At 42.2% G+C, this 26,429-nt stretch overlaps 2 protein-coding genes across 7 annotated transcripts in view; both read left to right on the top strand.

The window, feature by feature from the left end:
- The window catches only part of F13B (coagulation factor XIII B chain), a 301,636-nt gene extending 281,822 nt beyond the window's left edge, over positions 1–19,814 (top strand). The window contains exon 19 of the mRNA XM_061379234.1: positions 19,768–19,814. Coding sequence (XP_061235218.1) covers positions 19,768–19,799 — 32 coding nt within the window. The 3' untranslated portion in view covers positions 19,800–19,814. The remainder of the gene's footprint in view (positions 1–19,767) is intronic.
- LRRC8D (leucine rich repeat containing 8 VRAC subunit D) overlaps positions 1–25,138 on the top strand; it is a 47,083-nt gene extending 21,945 nt beyond the window's left edge. For 5 of the 6 annotated variants that reach the window (XM_061379040.1, XM_061379037.1, XM_061379041.1 and 2 more), the window contains one exon: positions 22,252–25,138. In XM_061379040.1, the coding sequence (XP_061235024.1) occupies positions 22,254–24,824 (2,571 nt within the window). In that variant the 5' untranslated portion in view covers positions 22,252–22,253 and the 3' untranslated portion in view covers positions 24,825–25,138. Of the gene's footprint in view, positions 1–12,640; positions 13,175–22,251 lie in introns of those variants that run through there. The other variant, XM_061379043.1, reaches the window with a different exon arrangement.
- Positions 25,139–26,429: the final 1,291 nt, after the last annotated feature.

Raw genomic sequence — 26,429 nt, 5'->3', positions numbered from 1 at the left:
GGTGTCACATCATCTGAGGGCTCTTCAGTCAGTAAGCCTGCTTGGCTTTTCTGACACTTGCCTTTCTCCTAGTATTGTCACAACCCTTCCATCATCAGACTGACTTCTCTTGTACGTTTTGATTATGGGGGGGTAGCAAAGCCTGTGAAACATGACTATCCATGAAAAAGATTGCTCTGCAATGTTCTTCCAGCTTTTCTAATGGGGTCATTTTGCATGCGTACACTTGCATTAATAGCAGTTGTCTTCTAGTTAATAAATACAGTGCCCTGTGAAAATAATGGGTTATTAGGATTGGATGGATTCCTACAGTGCCCTCAGTGCTGCAGCTTTCACTAGCTAGCTGTGCCTTTGCTTGTGTCCACAGCAGAGTTGTTTACATGTTAGGAATATGCTAGAGGCAAGGAGAAAGGAACAGCTTTAATGTGATGCAGCTTAGATGCTCTGTGGGGGAGGCCTCGAAATTGTTCATAACAGGATCAAATGTCAATCAATGTTTCAGGAAGAATAAAGTTACTGTTTATGAGAAAACTGGAGAATAGTAAATTACATGCTTTCCAGCCATCTTAAAGCCATCTATTTCTGATCCTTTCTAGGAAAATGTCCCTCTCCTGTGGTTATTCTGAACCCTAGAGTATCAGTGGTGCCTAGTAGAAGCATCTATCCAGACCACTCCTGTTTGGCTCCAGCTGCTTCTCTGGGATGCCTTTGGTAAAGAAACAAGATGCCAGCTTCTTTCAGCTCCTCCATGGAAAGCCTGGTGATCACATTGTTGAAGGGTGCTGCAGGAGCATTGTGGCTCCTATTAAATTTGGGGATTGAGGGATTTAATGGCTCCACAGAATAAGAAAGTAGTTACTCCAACATCAACCTATGCACATGAGAAAATGACTGATCTCTAATTGCAAGGTATAAAAGCTGGAAGGACAAAGACAGAGGAAACAGCTAGAGAGGACTGGAGAAGAAAACGGCTGAAAACCTCCTTCTCACCCTCCAGAGCTATTTTTTGTCAGTGACAGAGAACTGTGGGATGAGCAAAGCAGATCTGTATCTGCAGCAGACCGTGGCTCTGATATAAAAATGTATCCCCAGGAAAAAACAATGAGAGCATCTGTCTGCTGGATCTGAACCTGCCCTTCCTGTTCCAGGCTGCTTTGTGTTGTATTCAGGTGATGCTTGAGCTCTTGCAAGGAGGGACTTTCACATTTTGTGTTAGACTGTGCCCCGTGTCAGCAGGCTGGGATTTAGGAAAGAGCTTGAGAAAAAATGGTAGAGACAGGGAGGGTGGGAATGGAGAGGGTTCTTGGAAAACTGCGTCAGAACAAGAGGCTTTTCAACCTAATGCTGAGGTGCCTGTTGGAAATCCTTCTCTAAAACAAGCCTGGCAAATACACAATCCTGAATTTATTTACCAGCATTCAAGCTTTTCTGATTGTGTGGTTTCTTGCATTCTTCTTGGGATAGTTTGGTGCTGAACCAGCATCCTGATTTGTTGTGTTGTCTCCGCCTGTCTCCTGAGGGAGATATTTTGGACAGTTACTCCTGAGTAAATCCTGTGTGTGGTTCTGGAGTTAAGGGCTTGTCTTCACATGCCATTGAGAAATTATTTGAGTCAGCTGAAGGTATGACTTTAAAGTGGATTGCTTCAATTGCCTTTTGTCTGTGAGGCAGAGTAATTGAGAGTCACTCTGGTTTTGGCAAAGAGTATCTGAAGAGGGTCTCAAGCAGTTTAATCAATCGATTCTTTAATTTGTATGGGTTTTGTCTCTTAAAGAGCAATCCAAAGGGCCTTATGCAGACACAAGCCTCAAAGTGGATTATGTTATATAGGAAAGCTGTTCTTAAGGATTTGGGAGGGTTTATGTGTCTGCAGATATATTACTCATCAGGAATAGCACTTGCATTTTAAAATCACTCTGTACTTTCATCTGAATTTAATACTCAAACTCTGCTAACCTGAAGCAGAAGTTACGAGAGGAATGTGAACTGACTTTGGTCTTTGCAGTAGACCTTTGAAACACTGCTGTGGCATCTTAAAGCTGTCATTAATTGTGTGATGAGTGAGAAACTTCTAGTTCACATATTTAATCTTCTGTAGTGGACGAAATGCACTTACGTGGGTAAAACTGTGATTTCTTGCAAGATACGTCTAAGCTGATGGGGGGAAGGATTAAAGAAGTCAGAGGAGTACGAGCCCTCCCAGCAGATCTTGGACTTTCAGCCCAAACTGAGATTTTTTTTCCCATCCCATACAAAGCTTTTTTAAGTGTATGGGTATGAAAGGTAGAATTTGGGCAATATCTGAGTACTAGAAAAAGGCAGAATGTTTTAGTACCTGAGGCTTTTGGCAGCCTACATAGTTCATGTTTACCTTAAGCCTGAGAGGAGGGGACAGAGCAATCCAGCACAGGGAGTGTACACTTGAGGCTGAACTGTCTGTGCAAACTGGTGGTTTTGAATATTTGCGGCTTAATTTAGGGGGAATTTTGTAGAAGGTATGGGTAGGACTCTGCATTTTGCTTCTTAATGTACTGCTTCAGTTCCCATTTTGCTGTTTAAAAAGGAAGAATAACTGAACCACTGCATGTATTTTCCCTTAGTCATTTTTGGTTGTGCAAAATAAGTCGCAGTGGCTTAAGTACAGCAAGAATCTGGGTTATTTCCTTTTCAGCTACTGAATTTAGACTTCGTATAAGGAGTTTCTACTCTGAATGCATGCAGGTATGTGCTTCAAGAGCCACGTGGGACTCCTGGTTATGTGGGAAAGTCCATGTGTGCTGAACTGCAGAATTGCATCCATAGACTGCTACCACCATGCTTCTAGGATGCTTCTAGGATGCTTAGAAGATCGCTGTGTGTAAATAGTTAGCATCTTATTGAAGTTGTGAAGCTGGAAGTTTCTGGGTGTTTTTCCTACTATTGTGGCAATTACCAAGACAAATGTGTTTTTCTTGCTGAATGTGTAAGTTTTATTGCCCTGTGAAAGGCTCTGTCTCGAACTGATTCTGTACTGAAGTTTAATCGACTGCATGTGCAAATCCAGGTAGAGCATAGGTGCTTCCACCTTGGGCAGATAAGGAATGTTGTGTCTACGCTTGGAGTGCATGTGCTTTGTACTGCTGAGGAGCACTGCAGTTTCTGTAGTAGTGCCACACTGGGTAGGAATGAGGTCAGTTTATTTTGCCTTGTTCATCAAACAAGCAGTAGATGGCTGGTCGTTGCAGAAGCTATGTGCCTGGGTGAGGTGCCTTACTTTTGCAGTTAAGAAACAAGATAAATTAATACAGATTTTTGTTCAGGTGCTTGTTGGAGATGTCCAGAATGGCTACTCAGCAAATATATGGGTCTATTTCCCATTGTTTCATTGCTTCTGAGGTGCTGAAGATGCTGTTGGCATCATTGGTAAGTTGTTCGAAGTCTTGGAAATTCAGCCCATTGCAGGTCAGCTCTTGTTTCAGCTCTTCAGCTGAGACAGATACCATGGACTTTGGTATCACACAACTAGAAGTTGGTGGTTGCCATGGGACTATTGATTGTGACCCAGTTACGTACAGGATGGGCAAACAGAACAGCCCCAAAGAAAATTACACTTGATGCTTCAAAAGAGCATGTTTGTTGTCACAAAGAGCTCAGTGTTACTATAGGAAGAAAAATGTGAATGGAAAATGGATATGTTGAAGACCAAATAGCCCAAAAGCTGAAATTCTGGTTTAAAGAGACAGCAACTACACTAACAGCTCTTTGGCTTCAGGACTCATGTAGACGTTTCAAAGCAAAAAAACAGTGATTAAGGGGACAGTGAATACCTGATAATTAGAACACATGAAGTTAAGACGTTAAGTTAGAAAATATGCAGTTAACTCTCTACAGCTCAAGTATGTTGGGAAACAAAGAGTTCCAGTTACTAGATGGAGATAATAAAGTAGCTCATGCAAAAAAAGTACAAATAGTTGTTAATACCGTTCACTGTTTGTGATGGTGCAGAATGTGATACCATGAATGCCCTCTTCCAACAGAGAATTAAATCCATCTTAATGAATAAAGGTTTATTACCTTCTAGGGCTAGACATGTGTAAATCAGCAGCGTTATGACTGGATTGTTTTAAAGAGCTTGCTGACAAGTCTGCAGGCTTGCAGGCAGTTACAGTTGGTGTTGAGGGTCTTAAAGCTAACTGTGCCAGAGTAGACAAGGGAGGGATAACTGATTTAACAGTATTCCAGCTAGCTTGACAATCCTCATCAAAACACTAGACAACTTAATGCAATATTCAATTGGTAAAGTATTGGACACTATTATCAGTCTGTATCACTTCAGGGGAGATGTGTCATAGCAAACATGGTGACATGCTGAAAGTTTTACTTGAGCAAAGGACCTGCAAGAGATGTAGCAAAGCTGTGTCTGCAAATGGCATCTGGTGCAGGGGCAGGGAGACGGTTCAACCCTTGCAGACCCCTACTACTACCTATCTCCTTCCACATATTGCCTGTAGTTCCCTTTGTTAGCAAGAGCAGAGGTATTCAGTTAGGACTTTGACAATACCCCTTTGGGCCTCATGTACTGACATGTAAGTGCTGTATGGTATTGCAAAAGTAAATACATTAAGAACTGACTAACTGATATTTAGGAGTTAGTCACTGATGGTGAATCATTATCAAATGGGAAGGCTTATAGAAATCTGTTTGAAGGATTGAGGTGAGGCTGGATTCCATTGGACCTTTTCATCAAGTAGCTGGAGACAAGGACAGGATCTGTGCTGTTACAATTGGCAGGCTATATCAAGCTATAAGCAAGGATAAGGCAGCTTGTGCAGGGAAATCTGCGTATCCTGGTGAGCTGGTATCAACCTAATGGTGAGCTGGTATCAACCTAAAGTGCATTTACATCCAGGCTGGTGCAAGATCATTGTGCCTGCAGGCATTGTACTTCAATGTAGTTGACAGAAGTAGGGAAAGGCTGTTTTGGGAGTACATTAAGGAATCAGCTGGACTCCTCTCCCACAGGACAGCAAAGGTGTGTAAGTCTGGGTGTGTAAGGAGGGGCAATAGGCAAAAGAAGGTGAATTGTGTATGATTGTGGGGTGTTGAACAGCCTGTTGAAAATACGAGCTCAAAAAAGAGTCAGAGGAGATAGTTGAAGGCAGGGTGGTGTTCAGGTAGCACAGGGAGAGCTTGAAAAGCTCATTCTGTTGCTGGATCTGTTGTTTCTTGATAGATAAATTGTGTGACTTGATAATTGGTGGGAAGCACCTTCTGAGGGAGAGAATGCTGGTGCTATAAGGCTGACAGCAACAAGCATAGCACAGCACTGATGGCTGGGAGCTGAAAGCAGGCAATTGGAAATAAGACTGATTTGTAACGGTGAGAGAGCGTGAGTGCTGGAACAAATAAATGACAAAGGAAAGTGGTGGATTCCACACAGAATGTTCCCAGACCTGAAAGCTGGTCTGAAAGTGTTACGTTAGGCAAACAAAGGTTTGGCTTATAGTTTTATGTGATCCTCTGGGCTGAATACAGGAACAATTGAGTAGAGTGGTCTGTGGCATCCCTCTGGCTTCAGTAATTCAGACATGGGGCTATATAAACCTGCAGAGCAAAGTGTTCCTCAGGTACTGAATGATTGAGCATTAACTGGCCTCTCTAATAGAAAGTATATATTGCATGTATATATATACATACATACATGTGAGGCATATATATGGATGGTGTCTCCTGGAGCGAGATATGTAGCTCCTCTCTTACGTATTTTGTGAGCAACAGAAGAAATTGGATCCACAAGTGGCTGCTGAGAGTTTCTTAACCATGCGTGGTCTCAAACTGGAAAACATGGGCGCATTTCCACTCTTATGCTAGGAAGTGATTCCTCCCTGCAGGGTGGGTTAGCTTGTCTGAACTCTGCTCTCCTCTCTCTGGAACTCGCATTTCTTGCCTATAACAAGATTTGGAGTCCTTGTGCTGCTCATCTCTTGCAAAGCTCAGATCTTTCTGTTCCTCATCTTGAAAGAGCATCTAAGGAAATGTCAAGGGAAAGCAGAGTGGAATGGACTACGTGCAACAGGAGGCTCACAAGCAATGAGCTTATAAGCATCGCTTTGTGTGTTGGGGGGGTCTTTTTATAGTGGACAGTTAATCTCTGGAACTTGCTGGTGCATGATACCCTTATGGGTAAGAATTAACGTGTTTCTAGGAAGTATTCGACACCCAGGGGATGAGAGTAACTCCGTATAAATCTATAAAACTTCTGGTTCTAGGATTTAAATACATTTTATAGCAATGGGGTCTAACATGGTGGGCAGATCATTCTATAATTGTTTACTAGGAAACTTCTTTTGCTGTAACATCTGTTTCTAGCTACTTTCAACAACAGGAACTGGTGATTCAGAGATCTGTTTCTATATTTAATGTGAGAAGGAGCGTAGTGCCGGCTGAAGGAACACTGAGGGGGTGTGTACGAAAGGGAGGTGGTGATAAAGGGAGAACGCACCCTGCATGCTAAAATGTGCCATTGTGCCTCTGACTGCAAGGCATACGAGCTGATCTACAAACAGAATAAACACAGATCAGTAACAAACTGGTTTTGAGCATTCAGCTTTTTAGTGTTCATACTTGAGTGGTTTCTCTCCTTGAATTGATCTGCAGAGAAAATGTATGGTCTTTATTTGAGGGTTGATGTCGTCAGAAGTGGGGAGAGGAATGGAATGGAGCAAGGAGATGGAAGGTGTGGGAGGAAGAAAGCCTAGCGGTGTTCTTTATCAAGCAAAAGTCTCCAATTTTCTTTATTAACTACCTCCTGACACTCCTTTTGGAGAAAGCTTCTCTGTGTTCTCAAACTGAGAGTTACAAATGTTTCAATCTCCATTGCTTTTTCTTTCCTTTTTTTTTTTTTCCTCCCAAGGTTACATACACAGGCACACAGCTTCTGTGTGTGTGTGTGTGTGTGTGTGTGTGTGTGTGTGTGTGTGTGTGTGTGTGTGTGTGACAATTGCATTGGATGGATACTAATGGACAGAGGAAGAGGTATAGGTACATGCATGACTGTGAAGGTTGTTTCACTACTGCTTCCCTTTCATTGTCTCCAAGCCCTGGGGTAGCTGCTCAGCTGTGCTGGCTGTGTCTACTTGAGTATGCTCCTGAGATGTCACTTGAGGAGCAGAGCTCTTCTGCGTTTGTCACTGTTTGTGTCCACAGAAACACGTGTATGTGCCCAAATAAACCACTCAGCTCCTGGATGTGTCTTGTGACCCATGTCTTTGCATTGGCCAAGAGTTTTGGTGGAAAGGTGTATGCAGAATTGTAAAAAGAGGGAGAGAGAAGTCTTAAAAACAAGAGCATCACAATGTAATGCAATAAAAGTTATGAAACTTTAGCAAATGATCAAGCATTCTAGCATCTTTGTCTTTGTAGGCAGGAATGGTTATTTTGTGGTCAGGCTATTTGTGGCCCAAAGATGGGACCAGTGAGTGGACTTCCTTTGGAGCTCTGAGCAAGGATAAAAGTAACAGCTCATTTACACCTCCCGGGCTGCCTGTCTGCCTTAATATAGCACTAATCTGGCAAAGCATCAAGTAGGGATACTGGATCTTTGAACAGAGGAAAACACATCATGGGTGATATGAATTAGCTCTTAAGAACGGCATCAAGAAGCAGTGTTAAGTGTGATACTTTGTGGCTCTTGTGTGAATGCCATGTTTTCACCTGTATGCAATCATTCCAACCCAAGTTAAGTACTTCAAGAAGCTAAATATTTTGGACTGCTGAGTCTGAAACACAGATGATAAATTGCAGCAAAAGACTCCCGTGGAATTTGTTACGAGATGGATTTTATTTGCTTAGTGAGTTTCAGTAGTTCTTCAGTACATGCTATTGTATTGCTTATGTCACTGGTCTGATCTGGACTGTGATGGCTGAGTAAATTGCTTCATTTGCTAACTGTGTAAAGATGGTTTGCTCTGTAAGACGTGTTTGTGTTATGTGTGTTTTGTAATGGTAACTGTAAATCATAAATTAAATATATTTAGTTAATGCTGGATACAAGCTCTTGGTGTCGTCTGCCCGCAGGAGTTCCGAGAGTCAGAAGGGATCATAGAGGAAACTAAAGCTGCTTTTGTACTTTATTTGAAGGGGGGGGGAGTAATGAAATAAGTTATGTAGTCTAGGGCATCTTGAAAATGGAGACTTTTAAGTGGTCTTTGGGCTTCTACCAAGGAACATGCTGCCGGCATTTTGGTTTTGTGCATTAGAGGATAAAGAAAACACTAGAAAATCCCTTGGCTTGTGTCTACAGAGAAATAACTGTGCTTTGCTGCTGTGTTTTGGCCATGTTTGGTTGTGGTAATTTATAGGTTCATATCCTGTGGGTTTTCAGAGACTTAAATTACTAAGAAGAAACAGTTTGTCCTGCAGTGGTTGGTGAGATGGTGCTACAGTTGGCAGGGGGACCTTGTCTAGGAGAATCAGACCTGTAGTCTGTTGTGGCTTTAACAGCGACAGCTGCCTCAGAGGAGGACTGGAGAAGACACAAACTGAGAGCTGGTGGTGACATAACCTGGTTGGTCCTTGCTGACCTTTGCCTTGGACTATAGAGGTGTAGAGTTCCTAATTAAAAAGCTCAAATGTAAGTCTAACCTGGAAAGCTTGAATATTTCATGTTCATGTGCTTATGCTTTTGCTCATTGCTAGTAAACTTTTGAGTCTGTGTCACAGTGAGGGAGTAGAAGGATCTTTATCCAGATCTCTGTTCAAATTGCAGCTACTTACAAACAGCAGTTCAGAAAACAAGAAGTAATTTTATGTAACAGGAAAACTTCAAGTGTGCCATCATCACACAATTGTGTTTTGCGTTTTATTAACTGAAGGCAGTAAAGATTCCCTAATAAATGAGTCACAATAGTATTACTGTATTATAGTATTTATACAACTTGAGATCTTGTTGTCTAAGCCTGTTGGCATTTACCTCCATGAGTGTTTTAATTCTTGATGGGGTTTTTGGTTTTGTTTTAAAGCCACTTAATGATTAGTCATTTTGTTTTTCTTGTACATATACAGCCGGTTGTATCTTCTCCCTTTAGGCGTGCAAGTAAAGTTTTATTACAACTTGCTTCTTTTGACTTGATGAAGCAAGTATCATTGAATATGTCCAGCTTCAGCAAGTAAGCCTATGCAGAGCATTAAGAAGTGTTACCTGCAGATTAACTATATGTGGAAACCTCAGCTACACTCCCTAAGGAAAAGTTCTAACATAAAGAGAGAAATAATCTTATTTGTGCATTGTGCGCCCATATGAAAATAGCAAAATTTCCTGCTAATTTATATCTTTCAATGATATCTTTGTTAAATCACTTTTCAGAATAGAGTCCCAGATTAAGGAATATTTCCAACACACTACTAATACTTGCAGACTTTTTTAGGATGCCTTTACTCTGTGACTTTTGCTGTTGTTGTAGTGTTGCTAATGTAGAAGATGGGAGATTTATTACTGTTTCTAGCCTATGGCATAGACATAAAGGTTCTTACTTGTATAACTGGTCAAGCTCAAATCTTTGCCTTCCTCAAACGTTCTGCTGTGTTATATGGTATGAAATCCTATGCAGTTCAGCCAAATTTTTTTTTTGGGGGGGGGGTGTAATCTTTTTGAGACAGGATTACACAATGCATAATGTTGTAAGTCTTTGATATAGAGTAGGAAATGGAACCTTTTATGCAATATAAATATTAAGTGCTAGCAGAATCTAGCTTTTTGTCCAAAAATCACTTTTTTCATTTGAATATGAAGGAACTCTGACCAAGACCCAGGAACTCAGCGCTATACAAGCAGCAGAGAGCATATAATGTAAGTATTGTGAAGCATAGTGGCATCTGATGCATGGCATGATGAGGCAGAGAAAGGATGAGTCAGGAGCAGGATTGCCACAATGGTCTGTCACATAAAGAATGTTTTAACCCAAGAGTTGCTCTGCCTCTCATGACAGAGCAAGCAGCACAGTAAGCCTTTAGCACCATTTTTTGTGATAAGGCTGCAACTTTCCATGGAGCCTAAAGAATGATGGCTGGCTGGCCCTTCCCTTCGAATCTCACATAACAGCCATCTCATGCCTGCTTATGTGTGATGAGCAAGGATCTGACTATTTCTGCAGAGTCCTTGTGATCCAGGGCTGCTTCGCTGTGGATGTGGCTGTGTCTATCTCTGTTCAAGAACTCAGAGCTTACAGCAGTAGCACATCACCTGCTTCCTTAAAGTCACCATTTTGGGTCTGTCCTGCAAGGTCAATTGGTCCCAAGCTTTGTGACAGGGGTAGAGAATGGTCTTTCCATTTGGTTTTCTAAAGCAAGTCTGTTCTGGGGAAACTGCAGCCATTGAAGGATTAAAGGAATGATTTAGTTAAGTTTCATTATTCCAAAGTTGCTTGGTGGTTTTATATCTAAGAGGAAGGGTTTTTACTGTTAGCCTTTGAGGAACTTGAAATGGAGATTAGAATTGCTGTTTAGCCTAAAGGGGAAGAACAAAAGCTATTATGGACTTTGAGGCTTTCATAACTTTTTAGTTTAGAAAATGTACTTGAGGCATAATTTGGCAAGCAGAATGCTTCGTCAAAGACAGGCTGTTACAAATCTTTATAATGAATTAAATGGCTGGTTTCGTTTATGTTTTGGTCTGGCCGTGACAAATCCTGAGCTCTTAACTAATGGAATTTATGGGAATGTAGTCATATGTATATTATTGCTGTACACCCACATGCACAAGCAGTAGTCCCAAGTGTGCAGATGAGATAGCAGGAACATATAAATAAAGTGGTTGGCTAGTTGTCCTGAGGTTCTTGAGTAGATCCTTGTTAAAATAGTGCCAGTCAGACTTATGAATAGATCTGATGTATCAGAGATTACTTGCTTTCAGCTATGACGTTATGGAGGTCACTGCGTGGGCAATTTGTGGCCGTCCTGTGTTGTTGTTTTGTGTTGAGTCAACAGTTTGAAACACAAACTGAGAGCTGAAGTAATCCCTGCTGTCCCCTGAGAGCTGCAGGTTGCCTCTAGGCTACCCTGTTCCAGGAGAGGAGTGTTTGCAGACACATAGGACCTGATGCTCTGGAGCATGATGAGGTCTCCGCATGCCTGTGGGAGAGGAATACTGTCTCTCACCACCACCACTGCAGTGGAACATGTGTTTTCTGGTGCTGTTACAAGATAAAAGCAACATTTGCTCCCTTGTTCTGTTTCATCTTGTGTAAGCAATGCCCCGTCCATCACACGGGCCCATAGAAAGATGGCTGGAAATTAAGGTAAAGGACAGTACTGCATTTTCACCTTGTTCTGCACAGGACACCAGGGCAGCAAGGGAGGCTGGACTGCACCTCTTAAAGCCTTACGTGGTGGAGCCATGATGAGAGCCAGGACTCTGAAATCAGTGGTGATGTACTTAGAATCATAGAATAGAATCAAGCTCACGCTTTGTTTCCCCTGAGGTTTTTGGCATGCTGTTGGAAGGGATAGAAGATGATTTATTAGGAAAGGACCCTTCTCTCAGATCAGTATGAACCTAGTGCTGCATCCTGAACTCTCCTTGCTGGTTACCTGTGCTTGCACAGAACCTCCGGGAGACCTGGCTGGGGCCTGCTGGAGGATGTGAACATTACTTATATGAAGAAGTGGCAACAAGGAAACCTGACTGTTGTTTTCCTGCAGTTAGAGGGCATCTCTTATTTCTGTGGCAGCTGAGGAGTGGTGTTTGTGCTGCTGTAAGTGATGAGTAACTTGCCAAAGCAAGCTCAAATGGCAAGCGCCTGGGGCAAGGGGAGGCTGCCTGCTGGATAAGAAAAGCTGTGTCTGGCCCTATTTCCCCATTTGGCCATCCAAACAGATAGCACATTGGCTGCAAAAGTCAGGCAGTGACATGGTACATGACTGCATGTCTGTGAATGTGGCTGCCAAAAGTGTTATTGCGAGTGCATGGGGAAGGCTGTAGTAATGGTGGTGAGGTGGTAAGTGCTGGAGCAGCAGTGGCATCTTGTCCATCGATGAGATAGATGTCTCCTTACTGTGTTTTTATTTCCTTTGGGTTGAAGTATATACTTTGAAGGTTTCATTGTCTATTTTAAAGCATATCTGGCTGGAAAGGGAAGCTTCATTGTGTGTTTCACCGGAAAGAAATGCTTCAAGAGCTGTTAATATTTAGCGCCTTACTTTTGAGGTATCACCATGCCCAAACCAGTGGGAAGGAGTACGGCTCAGTATATAGGAATGCTGTAACTGTAAATAGATTTATCTGGACATAATGTTAAGCCTTTTCAAAGATAGTGGTGCATCAACATGTTAAGTTTGATTATACTTTTAATCACACTGTGATCCCATTTTCCTTCTGGAAGCCTGATGGGGTTTGGTGTTTTGCTTTGAATTTTATAGCCACAAACATGCTTGTCATTGTCTAACAAATAATCACTTTGAGATTGCAAGCCTTCGGGGCAAGGGTTGTCTGGCTGGAGAGAGCCCTCAGTGCAGAGGTTACAATTCCAGCTGGAGCATTTGGGTCAAATTGTGATACAAATTTAGCAATAGTAAATATTTGTAGTGGGGGCTGTATGGATCTGTTGGTGCTGATGAATGGCAGCAAACAACACAACTGAGCCTCTCCGAACCTTTTGGCAGAGCTGGAAGCTTGCTTGTTAGAGCAGGAATGCTGCGGTCTCAAGTCTTTTGGGATGTTATTCTTAAGGCAGGATTTTGAATGGGGTTTTGTGAAAATAAAGCATGAAAAGGAAGGAGGTGATGTGAAGCCATCAGCAGGATTTCAACACAGCAGCCTGCAAAACATGCATTGTGGCATAATTCCTCTTTATGCCGAAGTACTGAGATTGAAGTACACGCCCTGAACCAAACAATTGGGAGACTAGATGGACTAAGTAAATAGCTTACCTCTTACAGAATGCGGCTTAAGTTTGAAAGAGGAAAAAGAAATACAGTTAAACTTCAGTAAATCCCTTTCAGGATAAATGCTTCAGCTGCAGGCATTTTTCCTGGCATGAGACCAGTGGAGATTCTGCTATTGGAAGCTTGGCAGGAATGCGGTAACATCAATAAGTCATACTTCATCTGTTGGTCGGAGCTTTACCTGAGAAGTCCTCATTGTTACCCATCCGGCAGGATGTCTGAAGCATAGGAGATCTCTTTGCTTGCTAAGAAGCAGGTAAGGTAGCAGGTTGGGAGCAGGCTGTGTGTTGTGCAGTGTCTACCCAGGGTGTGGGGACACAGGATGGTGGCAGGGTGTTGGAAGCTGCTTAGCGCTTACCTCGAGTGGTTTTAGTGACATGGCTTTTAGAGCTAATCCTTGGCTTGAGTGATGAAGTGTCCTCTTCTCCCTGGGGAGCAAAGAATCTGGGTGACATTTAAATAGGAGCATAGTTTGACTATAGTCTGTAAAGAGTTGGAGAGACCTTGTGTTTGAAAACTGAGGGTGCAGCCTATTTATTGGGCTGTAAGCTTACCCTTTTGTATTTACTTTATATTTTTATCAAGGTAGCTCTGTGTTGGCATCGTGGGCAAAAGGAAAGGTGGAATTAAAGTGTCCTTTTCCATACCTGATTCTCGGCTGAGCTTGATGATCCTTCTTGCTGCTCTTGCCACCGAAAAGGTCTTAGCAGAAATAGAGGAGCTGTGATGTGCAAGTGCTTACATGTGTTCATGTGTTTCTGGCTGCTTTTTGTTGTGTTTTAATATGTGTGTTTAATTTGCTTTTGCTATTCTAACTTTTTGATTTATGTGACCTTTCCTAGATGGCTTTTACCTAATGGATATGATGGAAATGTCACTGCAGGTACTTGGAAATACAGCACCTTGTATGTGTGCAAATCTTGTATAGGAAACTTCTGTTTAACATGTAACCCAGTGAGAGTCACTGTTTGCTCTTCTGTCTGAAGAAATGAACCAGCTCAGGTAGGGAACAACGGAGCCTGTTCTTAGTTACAGGAATGTTGTCTGTTCTTGGCTGTGCATCTCCATGAGGATGCTGTAAATGTTTCAGTGCAAGGTTGCTGGCATATCCATTAAAAATACAAAGAGGGAAAGTATTCATTGAAAACAACTTACTTTAGTTACTCAGTAAACCTGCGCCCATTCTGATGGGGATACAGTTTAGAAATTAAGTAAACCTAGACTTTAGTACCATGAGTTACAGTGGAGAGGTCATTTTGCCCTTAAGAGAGGTTATATTAAAACCTACAATAATAGGAACTTCAGTAACGTGTTTCTTTCTCTTTGGTAGACACTCCTTCCTATCCTTTAGGTGTGTTTAGGGTGTGTAGTTAAAAGTACTAATATATCCTCTAATAAGATTTCTATCTTTCCATTCTGTGGCTTAAAATCACTCAACTGGCAGCTCTGTGCCAAGTTCAATTTCTTCCCCCTTTTGAAGTTGCCCCAGTTCCAAGTGAATCCAGAACAAGATGAGACAGAGACTGGCAGCATGTGTGGCTGTGGATCAGGAAGGAGGACTTGGAGGAATTGTATGAGTCGCTGAGTGCCATCTCTACCTGAGATCAAGCTATTTCATATAACAAACTTTGTAGCCATGCGGAATTCATAGGTCTTTTCCAGTCTGGTTGATTCTATGATTCTTTCTGCTGTAGAAGCAGATTTAAACACAATATCTCAAGGTCTAAACCATTTTTAACTGTTCTGTTTTTCAGATTTCTAAACTGAAAGGGGAATACATTTTTTTTTTTCTCTTCCAGGCTTTTTAATTTATATTGTATCACTGGGATATTTTTGTTAGTGATAAAAAGTAGCCTGTAGGGACTAGGGTTACCAGATGTGCTTTTATTTTGGTGCAGCTTGCTTTTGCATCTCAAGAAATTCCCAAGGTGCTCTGGTCAGTAGAAGCACCAGATGTTTACTATGTGTTCCTGTGCTTCATGAAAACACTGCAGAAACATCACTGGCTAAAGGATGGGGAACAGCAGATCTGGAAATGGCAAAGGGATTAAATGTTTAACACTTGGATGCAAGCAGCTGCTGAGAGTTACGCCACCCAATAAACTAATTGCATTGTACATTCTTTGGCAGCACAGGTTAAATCAACTGCAGTAGCTCAGTTGTGTTTGTACTTGGGTAAAAGTGCTTAGTGTTAAGCTGGGGGTCTTGCACACACAAGTTGGGCTGTCTACTCAAGAGTGCTGGTGTGGGGATGTTTTGGGAGTTCTGTGACATGAGATACCAAATGTTTGCTCACTGGTTTTACTCTAGTCTGGCTAGGTAAACCAGAAAATGCTGTTGGAAATCTGACCGTTCAGCCTTAGAGTCACTGCTTTGATCACTGGTGATGTGCTGCCTTGGGTTAAAGGTATTGTGTACATGGTGGCGGTGGTAACAGCAGTGTAAAGTTTGGAGCGCATGTGCCGGGGCAGACCAAGGCATGTTCTTTGCCTTCATCTGCAAGGTCCATGGTACTCTGCTGTAGGGCTTCTGTTCAGGCAGCTGTGCTGTGCAAGACTGATGTTCTTCACTGGAGAAATTGCCAGCCAAATGCCTGGGCATTCATGGACTCTTACAAACATAAGTTCAGTATCCTCCCCTGCTGAGATCTGGCCTCATTAGTCATCTCTCCTGGTTTCTTGCATGTTGCCTTGCTACATGGCATGTTTTATAACTGTAAAATTACATGCGGTGAACTGTAACACATACAGGTTTATAATACTGAGCTCTTCAGAGACCCATGCAGAGAGATGCTGAAGGACCACTCTCCACTCGTTTCCCTCTCCCATCTCTTCTCTCACACTGTTTATGATCGCCAGTGCTACCAACTTGTGTGAAGTGAGCACAGAGCAGCACTGCTGAACATTCAGCATAGGATCTCTCTGAGATTTTCAAGGTGAAAGGCTGACAAGTTATATTCTGAAAGATGCTGAGTGCATGGGGATAAATGTGAATAAAACCTGAAGCTTGTACTTTTGGTCAAAGCAGCCTTCTTGTAAGAGCATGGCTCAGCAGTACCGCAGTTGCTCATTTTCTGTGCTCTGCAGGCTCAGAACTCTCATGTGGTGAACACAGAGTTAATGGTAGTGTTAGTCTTTGGGTGCTTTGGGGAGCTGGTCAGTACAACACTGGGCTCCTGTTTTGAAAGTCATCTTTAAACAGAACACTCTGGTCACTTACAGCTGGGCAAGAATGAGGTATAGTTTGGAGTTTATTGTTAGGGAAATTATGGTCACTAACGCTGCTTTTTACACATCACATCGATTACAAAACCATCTGTGTAGGAGTGGCAGATAGCACTAGACCTTCAAAGAGCTGGTAAACAAGGAAGAATCAGTGTAAACACTTAAATAGCAGCATCCCAAAGTAGGTTAGAGCGTTTGTTACACAACCTAGAAAAGCCCAGCTTGGAAGGGCAGAATTTTTGAAAATAAAATAATAGTAATAAAAATAGATTGAATTTTTGTGACTGGATTGTAATCTGACATTGATCATAGAAACCAAGATTCATATTTTCTTCTCTAACTTACAGAAGCCTAATATTTCTGTATGCAGTCTGAGAGAAATCAGATCTTAATACTTTTTTGTTTACCCAATTACTGTCAGTCAGATTAATGTTCATCCAGATGGCGATCCCTTAGTTGGGGAATTGATTTACAGTCTCTATCAGAGATTACACGTTCCCTTTAAGGGGTCCAAAATTATAGCTGTGCATTTGGGCAGTGGGATGGATGAACTGGGGAGATGCGTTAGTTGTGGGGGTTCTAGTTTGGGGGTTTTGGGGGGTTCGGTTTTTGTTTGGTGTTTGGTTTTGTTTCCTAAATAATGAATATGTGAGTGGTGTTAACGGACCCTCCTTAATCACTTAAGTGTAATATCAAATAATAGCTTCATAGTTTTCCATATACATTTATATAATGATGTTTAGATAAAATGAAAAGCTGTTGTGGAATTGTTGTTCCTCAGTTGAAATGGTTTTCTCTATAGGAAAATTCTTTTCAGCTTGGCATTTGTTGCTTTCCCCTTATTTAGTTTCACTTACCCATTCCACTCACACCATCTCTAGAATACTCCCTTCAGGGTGACACACAATTAATTTTAAGTCAAATCATGCAGATAAATATCCCATCCCATAGGAATTTGCTTAGCCTGGAATATTAAATAGGCCAAACACATAACAATTCGCTCAGTCAAGGGGGAGCCAGGCAAAATTAAACCAACTCAGATCTTGCAGATTGGTCTAAGACCGGTAGATTTGGTCACTGTCAGATGTTCAGGGAAGAAACAGTGAGTGGAAATTGTCATACAGGTCCTTATGTTAAATATGGTTTAGATCTTCCTAGAAAAAAGCACTAATCAGGAAGTATCCGATACCGTAAGGTGTATTTGGTACGCACAGTCCTTGTGTTCTGGTGGTAGTTAATGTTCTGCAATACCTTCTGCTGCTGAAGAAGCAGCAAAACGTTTCATGTAGTAGAGCAACACTATACCTATGCTGTGTGTTACTGTGGAATGTTTCCTCGGCTTTTCAGGCTCTTGGTGCATGGGCTGCTGCTTCTTAACAGCTATCCAGGGGCAGTGCCTCCGCCAACACAATAGGAGCTGCAAACTGGGCTGGGCATAATGGTAATGTTTCCAGCTGTATTAGCAGGGACAATTTCCTTCCGTTACTAGATCCCGAAGCCTACTGGTGTCCTGGTTAAACCACCTTTAGTTTGTCTTAAACTTGATCTCAGAAACTGAATGACCAATGCAGGCAACGAATATGTCTGTATGCTCAGAATGCATAAATCCATTCGTAGGCTCTTCTCTGAATGTCTTTATGCATTATTTTACAAGGGCTCTGGGGCTCCTTACATGTGGTTCTGTGGGGAAGAAAGAAAAAGGGATGGTGCCATCTCTTTGATCTTTGCAGACTGTCTGTGGAACAATTGATGTTTGCAACATCCTGGCTAAGAGGAATCTCATAATCCGCTCTTATCACATTAAGGTCTAATTGTCTGCTTTAATAGGGATGGTGCAGAAGTAGAAAAACAAAGGAAGTAGAAATGGTTGGTGGAAAGAAGAGAGTAAACTATACAGTGGAAATAAACCTATGGTCACTTGATCAAAAGCAAGCTAGCAAAGCCTTTTAGTTATGGGAAAACTTCTTTTCTCTTTACTTTCCTGTGGGAAGGGAGAAAACCATTTTGTTCATGGCAACACTTTTTCTTTTCAACTAGAAATATTTTCTCTATTATTAGGAAATTCTTGACCAGTTGTGGTGACAGGGCTGATTCAAGAATCTTTTTGTTTCCTGAAACAAAGTGAGCTTGTTCTGAGTCTTGGGAACCTGCAAGTGAAATGAGAGGTTCATGTGCTACAGTTCCGGTTTTATTTGTTTGTTCTAACTTTGGATTTGCTTTAAGTTGAAATATGCTTTTAAAACAGGAGGGGCCAACGAGTTACAGGGGCAGACATGTTTTATCAGTAAGTACAGGAAGAAGTGGGATGTAAATAAACATTAGTGACATACCAATCTGCTGCTTCCTTTTCCTCTAACTTCTGTATTTAAGCTAGTTTCTTAGGAAATAACCCCAGTATCTCAGCATTTGCAGCCTGAAATATGTCAGGAGAATACACTAGGTTAGTCACATTCTGAGCTCTTTCTATTATAGCTTTCCTTTGAGACTAATGAGAGGATTACATTTGGCTAAGTATGACTTCTGAAATTGGTTGTTAACCCTTGACGTTTTAATGTGGGGCTGTAACTTAGAACAATTGTATTGTCAATGTCAGTGTTTTCTTCTTAGATTCTGTTTTCACTGTAACTTATACAAGTGCGAAATAAAGCGGTTTTAGTTCTTACAGCTCCATATCAAAAAGCAGTGAAAAGGGAGGTAGTAGTACACTGCTTTCAGAATGTCAAGTTTTTCTACTTAAAATCTAAGAAAGAAGCAGTTGTGCTTAGAGCAGTTTATTTGTCTAGGTTAAAGAATTATCTGCTTCTTTTCTCTAGAAGACAGACTGCACCCAGTAGACCACTGGAAGTAATGGATGGAGCTGGGAGAGGCTAATGTTACCCTAGAGCGTCATCCGAGTTACAGAACTGGAGACAAAGGGTTCTGGGGGGAAAAAGCCAAAAGATCATACTGCAGTAGGCTTGAATTAAAATCTGTGCTTATTAAAACTAAACTAAAATACACTGGTTTAAAAAGGAGACTGCCCTGAAATTCCATACTGGGAATTAAAACTCACTTTTCTTTAAGAACCACAGTTTGCTAGTTTAGATCTCAGTGTGTCAAAACCCCATGTTCTAGTGAGCCTCATCAAGGTCCTTTCAGTGCACTGTAAGCCCTGGAAAGGGCTGAAAATGTGTGTTGTCACCAGAAGAAATCATTCTTTTTATTTTGTCTGGTTTTCTTTTTATTCCTTTTTCCTTTAAATAGCTTAAATTTAACCTAGAATAAAGAAAACCCAAACCCACTACAGTACTGTTGTTCGGAGTTATCCTTAATAGTTTGATTTCTAAGTGTTGGCAAAGACAAAGTAAGTTAACTTCTATGATTATTAATCTAGTAAAATCAAACGCCAATACATGTAGTGATGGATTTAAGACACAAAATACCACATTTATTTGCAGTCATCAGTCAGAACGTCTTATATTGTGTGTAGGCTTACATTCTTTCCCTTTGTTTCTTAAGACTGAGAACATTTAAATGTTTTAGACATGTGAGGACAGAAACCTGTTTTCAGCTCCTGGAATTGATTTTCACTAGCTAGAAAAAAAGAGTCTGCCTCTGTTTTATGAGACGCAGTGTGAGTAATACCACAGAGGGGTTTTTGTGTTTTGTAACTGCTAATCTCTGCCAAAACAGCAGCTCTTCTGTGAGTATCAGTAACTTGAAAGAAAAGACATGTTTAGAGCATTGAATGTGGTACTTCTCGTGTAAAGCTCCTGTTACACCACCCTGCCTACAGCTCTCACAAAGAGGATTACATGGGCTCTGTTGTGCCTCCTAACCTCTTTGAAATCATTCTGTGTCTATAAAAGACAAGAGGTCTCATAGAGATGATTTTTAGCTTTAGGTTTTCTGTTGATATTTCTGAGTCTCTACCTGGAACCACTTTGTGCTCTCATTTCTTTTCCACTATTTCAGTTGCTTATAATAGCCATGTCTGCTGCGCTTGGGTTTCAGTGCTTTATCCATGTGTTCTCTTGACAGAAGCAAAAAGGCACCATCACCTTCAGACCATAAAGGAATTCTGCAGATTGTGCCCCAAACCACAGTGAAGTAAATTCCCATCTGATCAGCTAGTACAAAGTTGAGGAAAAGGCTGGCCCCAGAGGAACAAGTAATAGCAGCTACCCATCTTTGTCACAGCAGTGATTTTATTCCTCCTTCCCATCCATGCAGGAAAAACTTCCACCTCTGCTGCTGTTACAGAATCATAGAATGGTTTGGGTTGGAAAGGACCTTAAGATCATCCGGTTGTGTGGTTCTCCTGCTCTGGGCCAGTGGCAGTTGTGCCTTAGGAGTAAGGAGGGATCTGTCTGTTCACATTAGTACAAATGACTAATGCTATTCTTCTTCACATGGATGTTATTTAAATGTTAATTCTAGGGCAAGCAGTCATGCTGTGACTTGGTCTAGGTAAGCACCAGGACACAGTAAAGAACATGGGAGTTTGTAGCTAACTTGGAGTAAAGCACTGTGTAGCTTTGGTAGCTGTGGGGTGTGTTACTGCTCCGTGTCCTTCAGCACCTCCTATAGCCACTACAGGCCTGGGCTGGTGTGTGTGGGAAGGCTTGGGAACCATGCTGCTAGAAGGCTGCTCTTGTGGAGCTGGGAGTGCGGTAAGACCCTTACATTTTGTGTTACTGATGAGGGAGGAGGGTTTGACATTCCCTGGAAAACAGAGAGAGATGGAAGTTCCTTCTGCCCATTCCCTGAGGAATTGAACCGAACTTTCACATTTTGGCAACTCTGCCCAAAGTACTGGTTGGGATGAGTGATGCAGTGAGGTAGACACTCTGCCTCTGGTTGTCTTTCCCAAATCCTGGACTAGGTATGCAGTATCCTCCCAGTGAATGCTTCTGGGGGCGTTTGGGAAGCCAGGGCTGGATTCCTCCTTGTGGTGGAGGAAACGCATTCATCCTGAACTCCATGCTAGGCTCTCCAGCAGTGACTGCTGGCCTTTCCTGCACACCAACACCATGGGAGCTGCTGCAGGGCAGGAGAGAGACTGATGTGTGCCTTTGACCATAGAGGCAGTGGCTGATACTTGAGTTCTGCATGTAGAAATGTCTGATATCTTCAGAGAAAATAGGCTAGAAATAATCTGTCATGTTGTGTGTTCCTTGCCTGTGACACTGTCCTTCAGGGTTTGTAAGGTGCTGGTCTGTACCAATTGGTATGCTGCATGGATGTGATGTGTCTTTATGCAGCCTGCTTTGATCTCCTTGTGCTCTGCTAAGCCGGTCTTCTGCCAGCCAAAGGGAGTCAGGCTTTGTGTGATCGTGTACATCCTGTCTCCTCCCCTCTCCATGTATACACACAAGCTGCATATTTTACTTTAGAAATGGCAAATTTGGGTCACAAGTTCAGCAGCTAAATGATGATTTTACCACATCCTGCTTGCACAGGAAGCTGCTATTTTAAAATGCTGATAAGTTGAATCCTCTAGATTTTGTCAAAACAAGAAGCAAATGAAGCTGTTTAAAGCTGCAGGGAGTTCTGGATTGTCACATGATCGCTTTGCCACTTTGTCTCACAGTTCATGCTTAAGGTGAATTAACTTCAAGGGAATTATAGTGCATTAACTTAAAATGAAACCCTTGCAGCCTGCTCCTGTGTTACCTGGACTAACCAGCTTCCTGTAATCACCAGGTAGTGATGGTAACCTGAAAAAAAGAGTTCTTTTAGTAGTACTGTATCAATTTTCCTCCATTATGTTAATAGAAAGTTGCGGGAGGGTTTTTTTATGGGTTGGCTGGGATGGATTTTTCCAAGGAAGGATTATTTCTTAATTAAATAGGGAAAAATTGATACAGGCCCAATGAACTGATAACTGTTTCTCACTGTAAAACTTCCCCATTAAAAGTTATGCCAAATATTCTTGTAGTAGCTGCAAGACTTGTACAGTGGTACTGAAGGGAAAGGAGCTGATCAATCTGGTAAGCAATGTGGATGCTTAGTAGCAAGAAGTGGGAACCTTCTGAGGGTCTGTGTGTCATGGTGTGATTGTTATTCCATGGTGAAATAACCCGCCCACCAGTCAACCATCCTGATATTTGTCTCCGTTCTCTTGTAGGAATGTTCACCCTTGCGGAAGTTGCATCACTCAATGACATCCAGCCAACTTACCGGATCCTGAAACCATGGTGGGATGTATTTATGGATTATCTGGCTGTTGTCATGTTAATGGTTGCCATTTTTGCTGGAACCATGCAGCTGACCAAAGACCAGGTGGTCTGCTTGCCAGTTCTGCAGTCTACTGTAAATACAAAGCCACAGCCCAGCACGTCAGGGAAGGCTGACTTCACCACTGTTGAAACAACCACTGGTCAAGGAGAAGTAACATCAATGGGAACGGTTTCTTTTGGAAGTGCCCCTACTGTAACACCTGATGTACTTCTGAGCAGAGCTACCTCTTCTCAGTATCAACCCACTGAATCAGGCCAGGAGCTGAAAAAGGAACAGAAAGATTCCTCAGGCCGAAAAACCAATTTGGATTTTCAGCAATATGTATTTATTAACCAGATGTGCTATCATTTGGCTCTTCCTTGGTATTCTAAGTATTTTCCCTATCTCGTTCTCATCCATACTATCATTTTAATAGTCAGTAGCAATTTTTGGTTCAAATATCCTAAGACTTGCTCAAAAATTGAGCATTTTGTGTCTATATTAGGGAAGTGCTTTGAGTCCCCTTGGACTACCAAAGCCTTGTCTGAAACAGCATGTGAGGACTCGGAAGAGAACAAACAGCGGTTAACTGGTGCCCAGTCCCTACCCAAGTATGTTTCCACTAGCAGTGATGAAGGAAGTCCAAGTGCCAGCACTCCCATGATAACTAAGTCTGGCTTCAAGTTTTCAGCTGACAAGCCAATGATTGAGGTTCCCAGCGTCACGATATTAGATAAGAAAGACGGAGAGCAAGCCAAAGCACTGTTTGAGAAAGTGCGTAAGTTCCGGGCTCACGTGGAGGACAGTGATCTGATTTACAAGCTCTATGTTGGCCAGACTGTCATCAAGACTGTCAAGTTCATATTTATTCTCTGCTATACTGCAAACTTTGTCAACACCATCAGCTTTGAACACATCTGCAACCCAAAAGTAGAACATCTGATTGGTTACACCCAGTTTGAGTGCACACACAACATGGCTTACATGTTGAAGAAGCTGCTCATCAGCTATATTTCCCTCATTTGTGTCTATGGCTTTATCTGCCTCTACACCCTTTTCTGGCTGTTCCGAATACCTTTGAAAGAATATTCCTTTGAGAAGGTCAGAGAAGAGAGTAGCTTCAGTGACATCCCTGATGTCAAGAACGACTTTGCATTTCTCTTGCACATGGTAGATCAGTATGACCAGTTGTATTCCAAGCGCTTCGGTGTCTTTCTGTCAGAGGTAAGTGAGAACAAGCTACGGGAAATCAGTTTAAACCACGAGTGGACTTTTGAGAAGCTGCGGCAGCATGTTTCCCGCAATGCCCAGGACAAGCAGGAGTTGCACCTTTTCATGCTGTCCGGGGTCCCTGATGCCGTGTTTGACCTGACGGATCTGGATGTGTTGAAACTGGAGCTCATTCCTGAAGCTAAAATCCCAGCGAAAATCTCCCAGATGACAAATCTCCAGGAGCTTCACCTGTGCCACTGCCCTGCCAAGGTCGAGCAGACTGCCTTCAGCTTCCTGCGGGACCACTTGAGATGCCTTCACGTGAAGTTCACAGATGTTGCAGAGATTCCTGCATGGGTGTACCTGCTCAAAAACCTCCGGGAGCTGTACTTGATAGGCAACTTGAACTCTGAAAACAACAAAATGATAGGGCTCGAATCCCTCAGAGAGTTGAGGCACCTGAAGATTCTCCATGTGAAGAGCAATCTGACCAAAATCCCCCCTAACATCACAGATGTGGCCCCACATCTGACAAAGCTAGTCATTCATAATGACGGCACTAAGCTTGTGGTACTCAATAGCCTTAAGAAAATGACTAATGTCGCGGAGTTGGAACTGCAGAACTGTGAACTGGAGAGAATTCCTCACGCCATCTTCAGCCTCTCTAACTTACAGGAACTGGATTTAAAGACAAACAGCATACGCACAATTGAAGAAATCATCAGTTTCCAGCACTTAAAAAGATTGACTTGTTTAAAGCTGTGGCACAACAAAATAGTCAACATTCCTTCCTCCATTACCCACATAAAGAATTTGGAGTCTCTTTATCTCTCCAGTAACAAACTCGAATCCTTACCAGCTGCAGTGTTCAGTTTACAGAAACTAAGGTGTTTAGATGTGAGCTACAACTCCATTGCGTCGATTCCAGTGGAAATAGGGTTGCTTCAAAACCTGCAGCATTTCCACATCACGGGCAACAAAATTGATGTTTTGCCAAAACAGTTGTTTAAATGTGTCAAGTTGAGGACTTTGAGTCTGGGACAGAACTGCATTACCTCAATCCCAGATAAAGTCAGTCAACTGCTGCAGCTGACTCACCTGGAACTGAAGGGAAACTGCTTGGACCGCCTGCCAGCCACGCTGGGGCAGTGTCAGCTTCTCAGGAAAAGTGGGCTCGTGGTGGAGGATCACCTCTTTGATGCGCTGCCCTCGGAGGTTAAAGAGGTGTTGAACCAAGACACAAGCATTCCCTTTGCTAACGGGATCTAAGTGGAGGTGAAGTGCTGTCTGGTAGCTGACTTCCAAAAGGCATATGCTAAACAGTATGGCGATTGTGAGACCGTGTGGAGGCAGGACTGCTCTAGCAGGGTTAGAAGAGGTGTAACCGAGTGTTCAATGTTTGCAGTGTTTAGAAAGATTATTTCTAAGATTTTGGAGAGGATAATGAACCTGAATAATCTCAATTCCTTTTTTTTTTCTCTCCCCTTAAATTGTTTGTAACATGGATGCTGCCGCTTTTGAATGTTTACAAATTTGCTTGCCTGCTTAAAGTAAATGATTAAATTGATGACCTTTTCTTACTATGCAAGTTGTTCCTTAAGGTCTGGATTTACTTTAGTGCATTATGGGGGGAAAAACACAATGATAAATGCATACAGTATGGTCCTAACAGCACTCAAAACACATGTTGATGTGTATTGGTAGTGTTTAGCCATCCTCCAGTGAAACCAGCTTGGCTGTGCTTTGAACTGCATCAGAACCACCATTTACCCGCATTAAGGTATGTGGCTTGCATCAGGCCAAGTGTGTTTGCCTTCTTCATCCTCAACACCTCATGTTATTGGGTAAGATTTCTGCTGTGGTCCAGTGTCTAGTCCTTCACACTGGCAAAGACTGGTCACATTCCTGCCACTGATCTCTCCCTCAGTTTCCATAAGGCTCCTCTGCCACACCATCAGTGGGTGGTGAAAGGGAGAAACACTGCCACTTGGCTTCCAAGTTGGGGATAGTTTTGGTATTTGAACTGGTTTGCAAGGCGACTTGAAAGCCATCAAACACCACTATACTGCTGATGGGTTTTTCCTCTTCTGAGTTTTCAAATCAAGGCATTTTATGAGTTGGTAATTCTTGTTTCACTGGCCTTGCTTAGGAACTGGGGTGTCTGCTGCATTTCCTGGACTGATGACAGAGGCATAAGAGTTGTGATTTACCCAAATGTGATTTAGCTTTACCACCTGAACTTCAACCATAGGACCACCACCATAGGACCACCTTTCTCCCCCACGCCATCCCAAGTAGTTTGTTGGTTTTGAACACTTAAGTACTGTTAGAAAAGCTTAACTGTGTGCCACATAAGTCATCAAATAAAGGAAAAAGCAGACAGCAGTGAGCGTGGGATTTCTCTTTGGCTGTTTTCTTTGGTGGTGGTGTGTTTTTGGTTTGTAACTGAGTTTGCATTGCCAGAACCATTAAAGAAATATAATCCATTAAATCTGCAAAATCATCAGTTGTAAATCTTGCCCATTTACATTCCATGCGTGCAGAAAATAAGTACTATGCTGGGAGATGATTACATGATTACTCATGGTTTAAACACAATTCCCTATTGTGGTGCGGTCAGGACTGAACTAGTCTGTAATTCAGGGGACTGTTCTCACACAGAAATCCTCATGCACAGTGATTTCTACTGTACCATCACCAGAGCTGCCCTGACTTACACCACTATTAATGAGGGGATAGTTTAGGCCTGGGGGCATTGAGCAGTCAAGAGCACTTCAAATACTGCTCTTATGAGGCTTGTTAATCATTTACTGTTAGTCATGCTGGGATGACTGTTCTAAGCTGTAGGTAGCAGTCTCTATGTATGTATGAATA

This window comes from Neopsephotus bourkii, unplaced genomic scaffold (genome assembly GCF_033783945.1).
Source record: "Neopsephotus bourkii isolate Nb327-2 ecotype Australia unplaced genomic scaffold, CSIRO-AGI_Nbou_v1 NB_1768, whole genome shotgun sequence".
Taxonomy (NCBI): Eukaryota; Metazoa; Chordata; class Aves; order Psittaciformes; family Psittacidae; genus Neopsephotus; species Neopsephotus bourkii.
The sequence above is the reverse complement of the archived record's forward strand: the minus strand, read 5'-3'. Positions and strand labels throughout refer to the sequence as shown.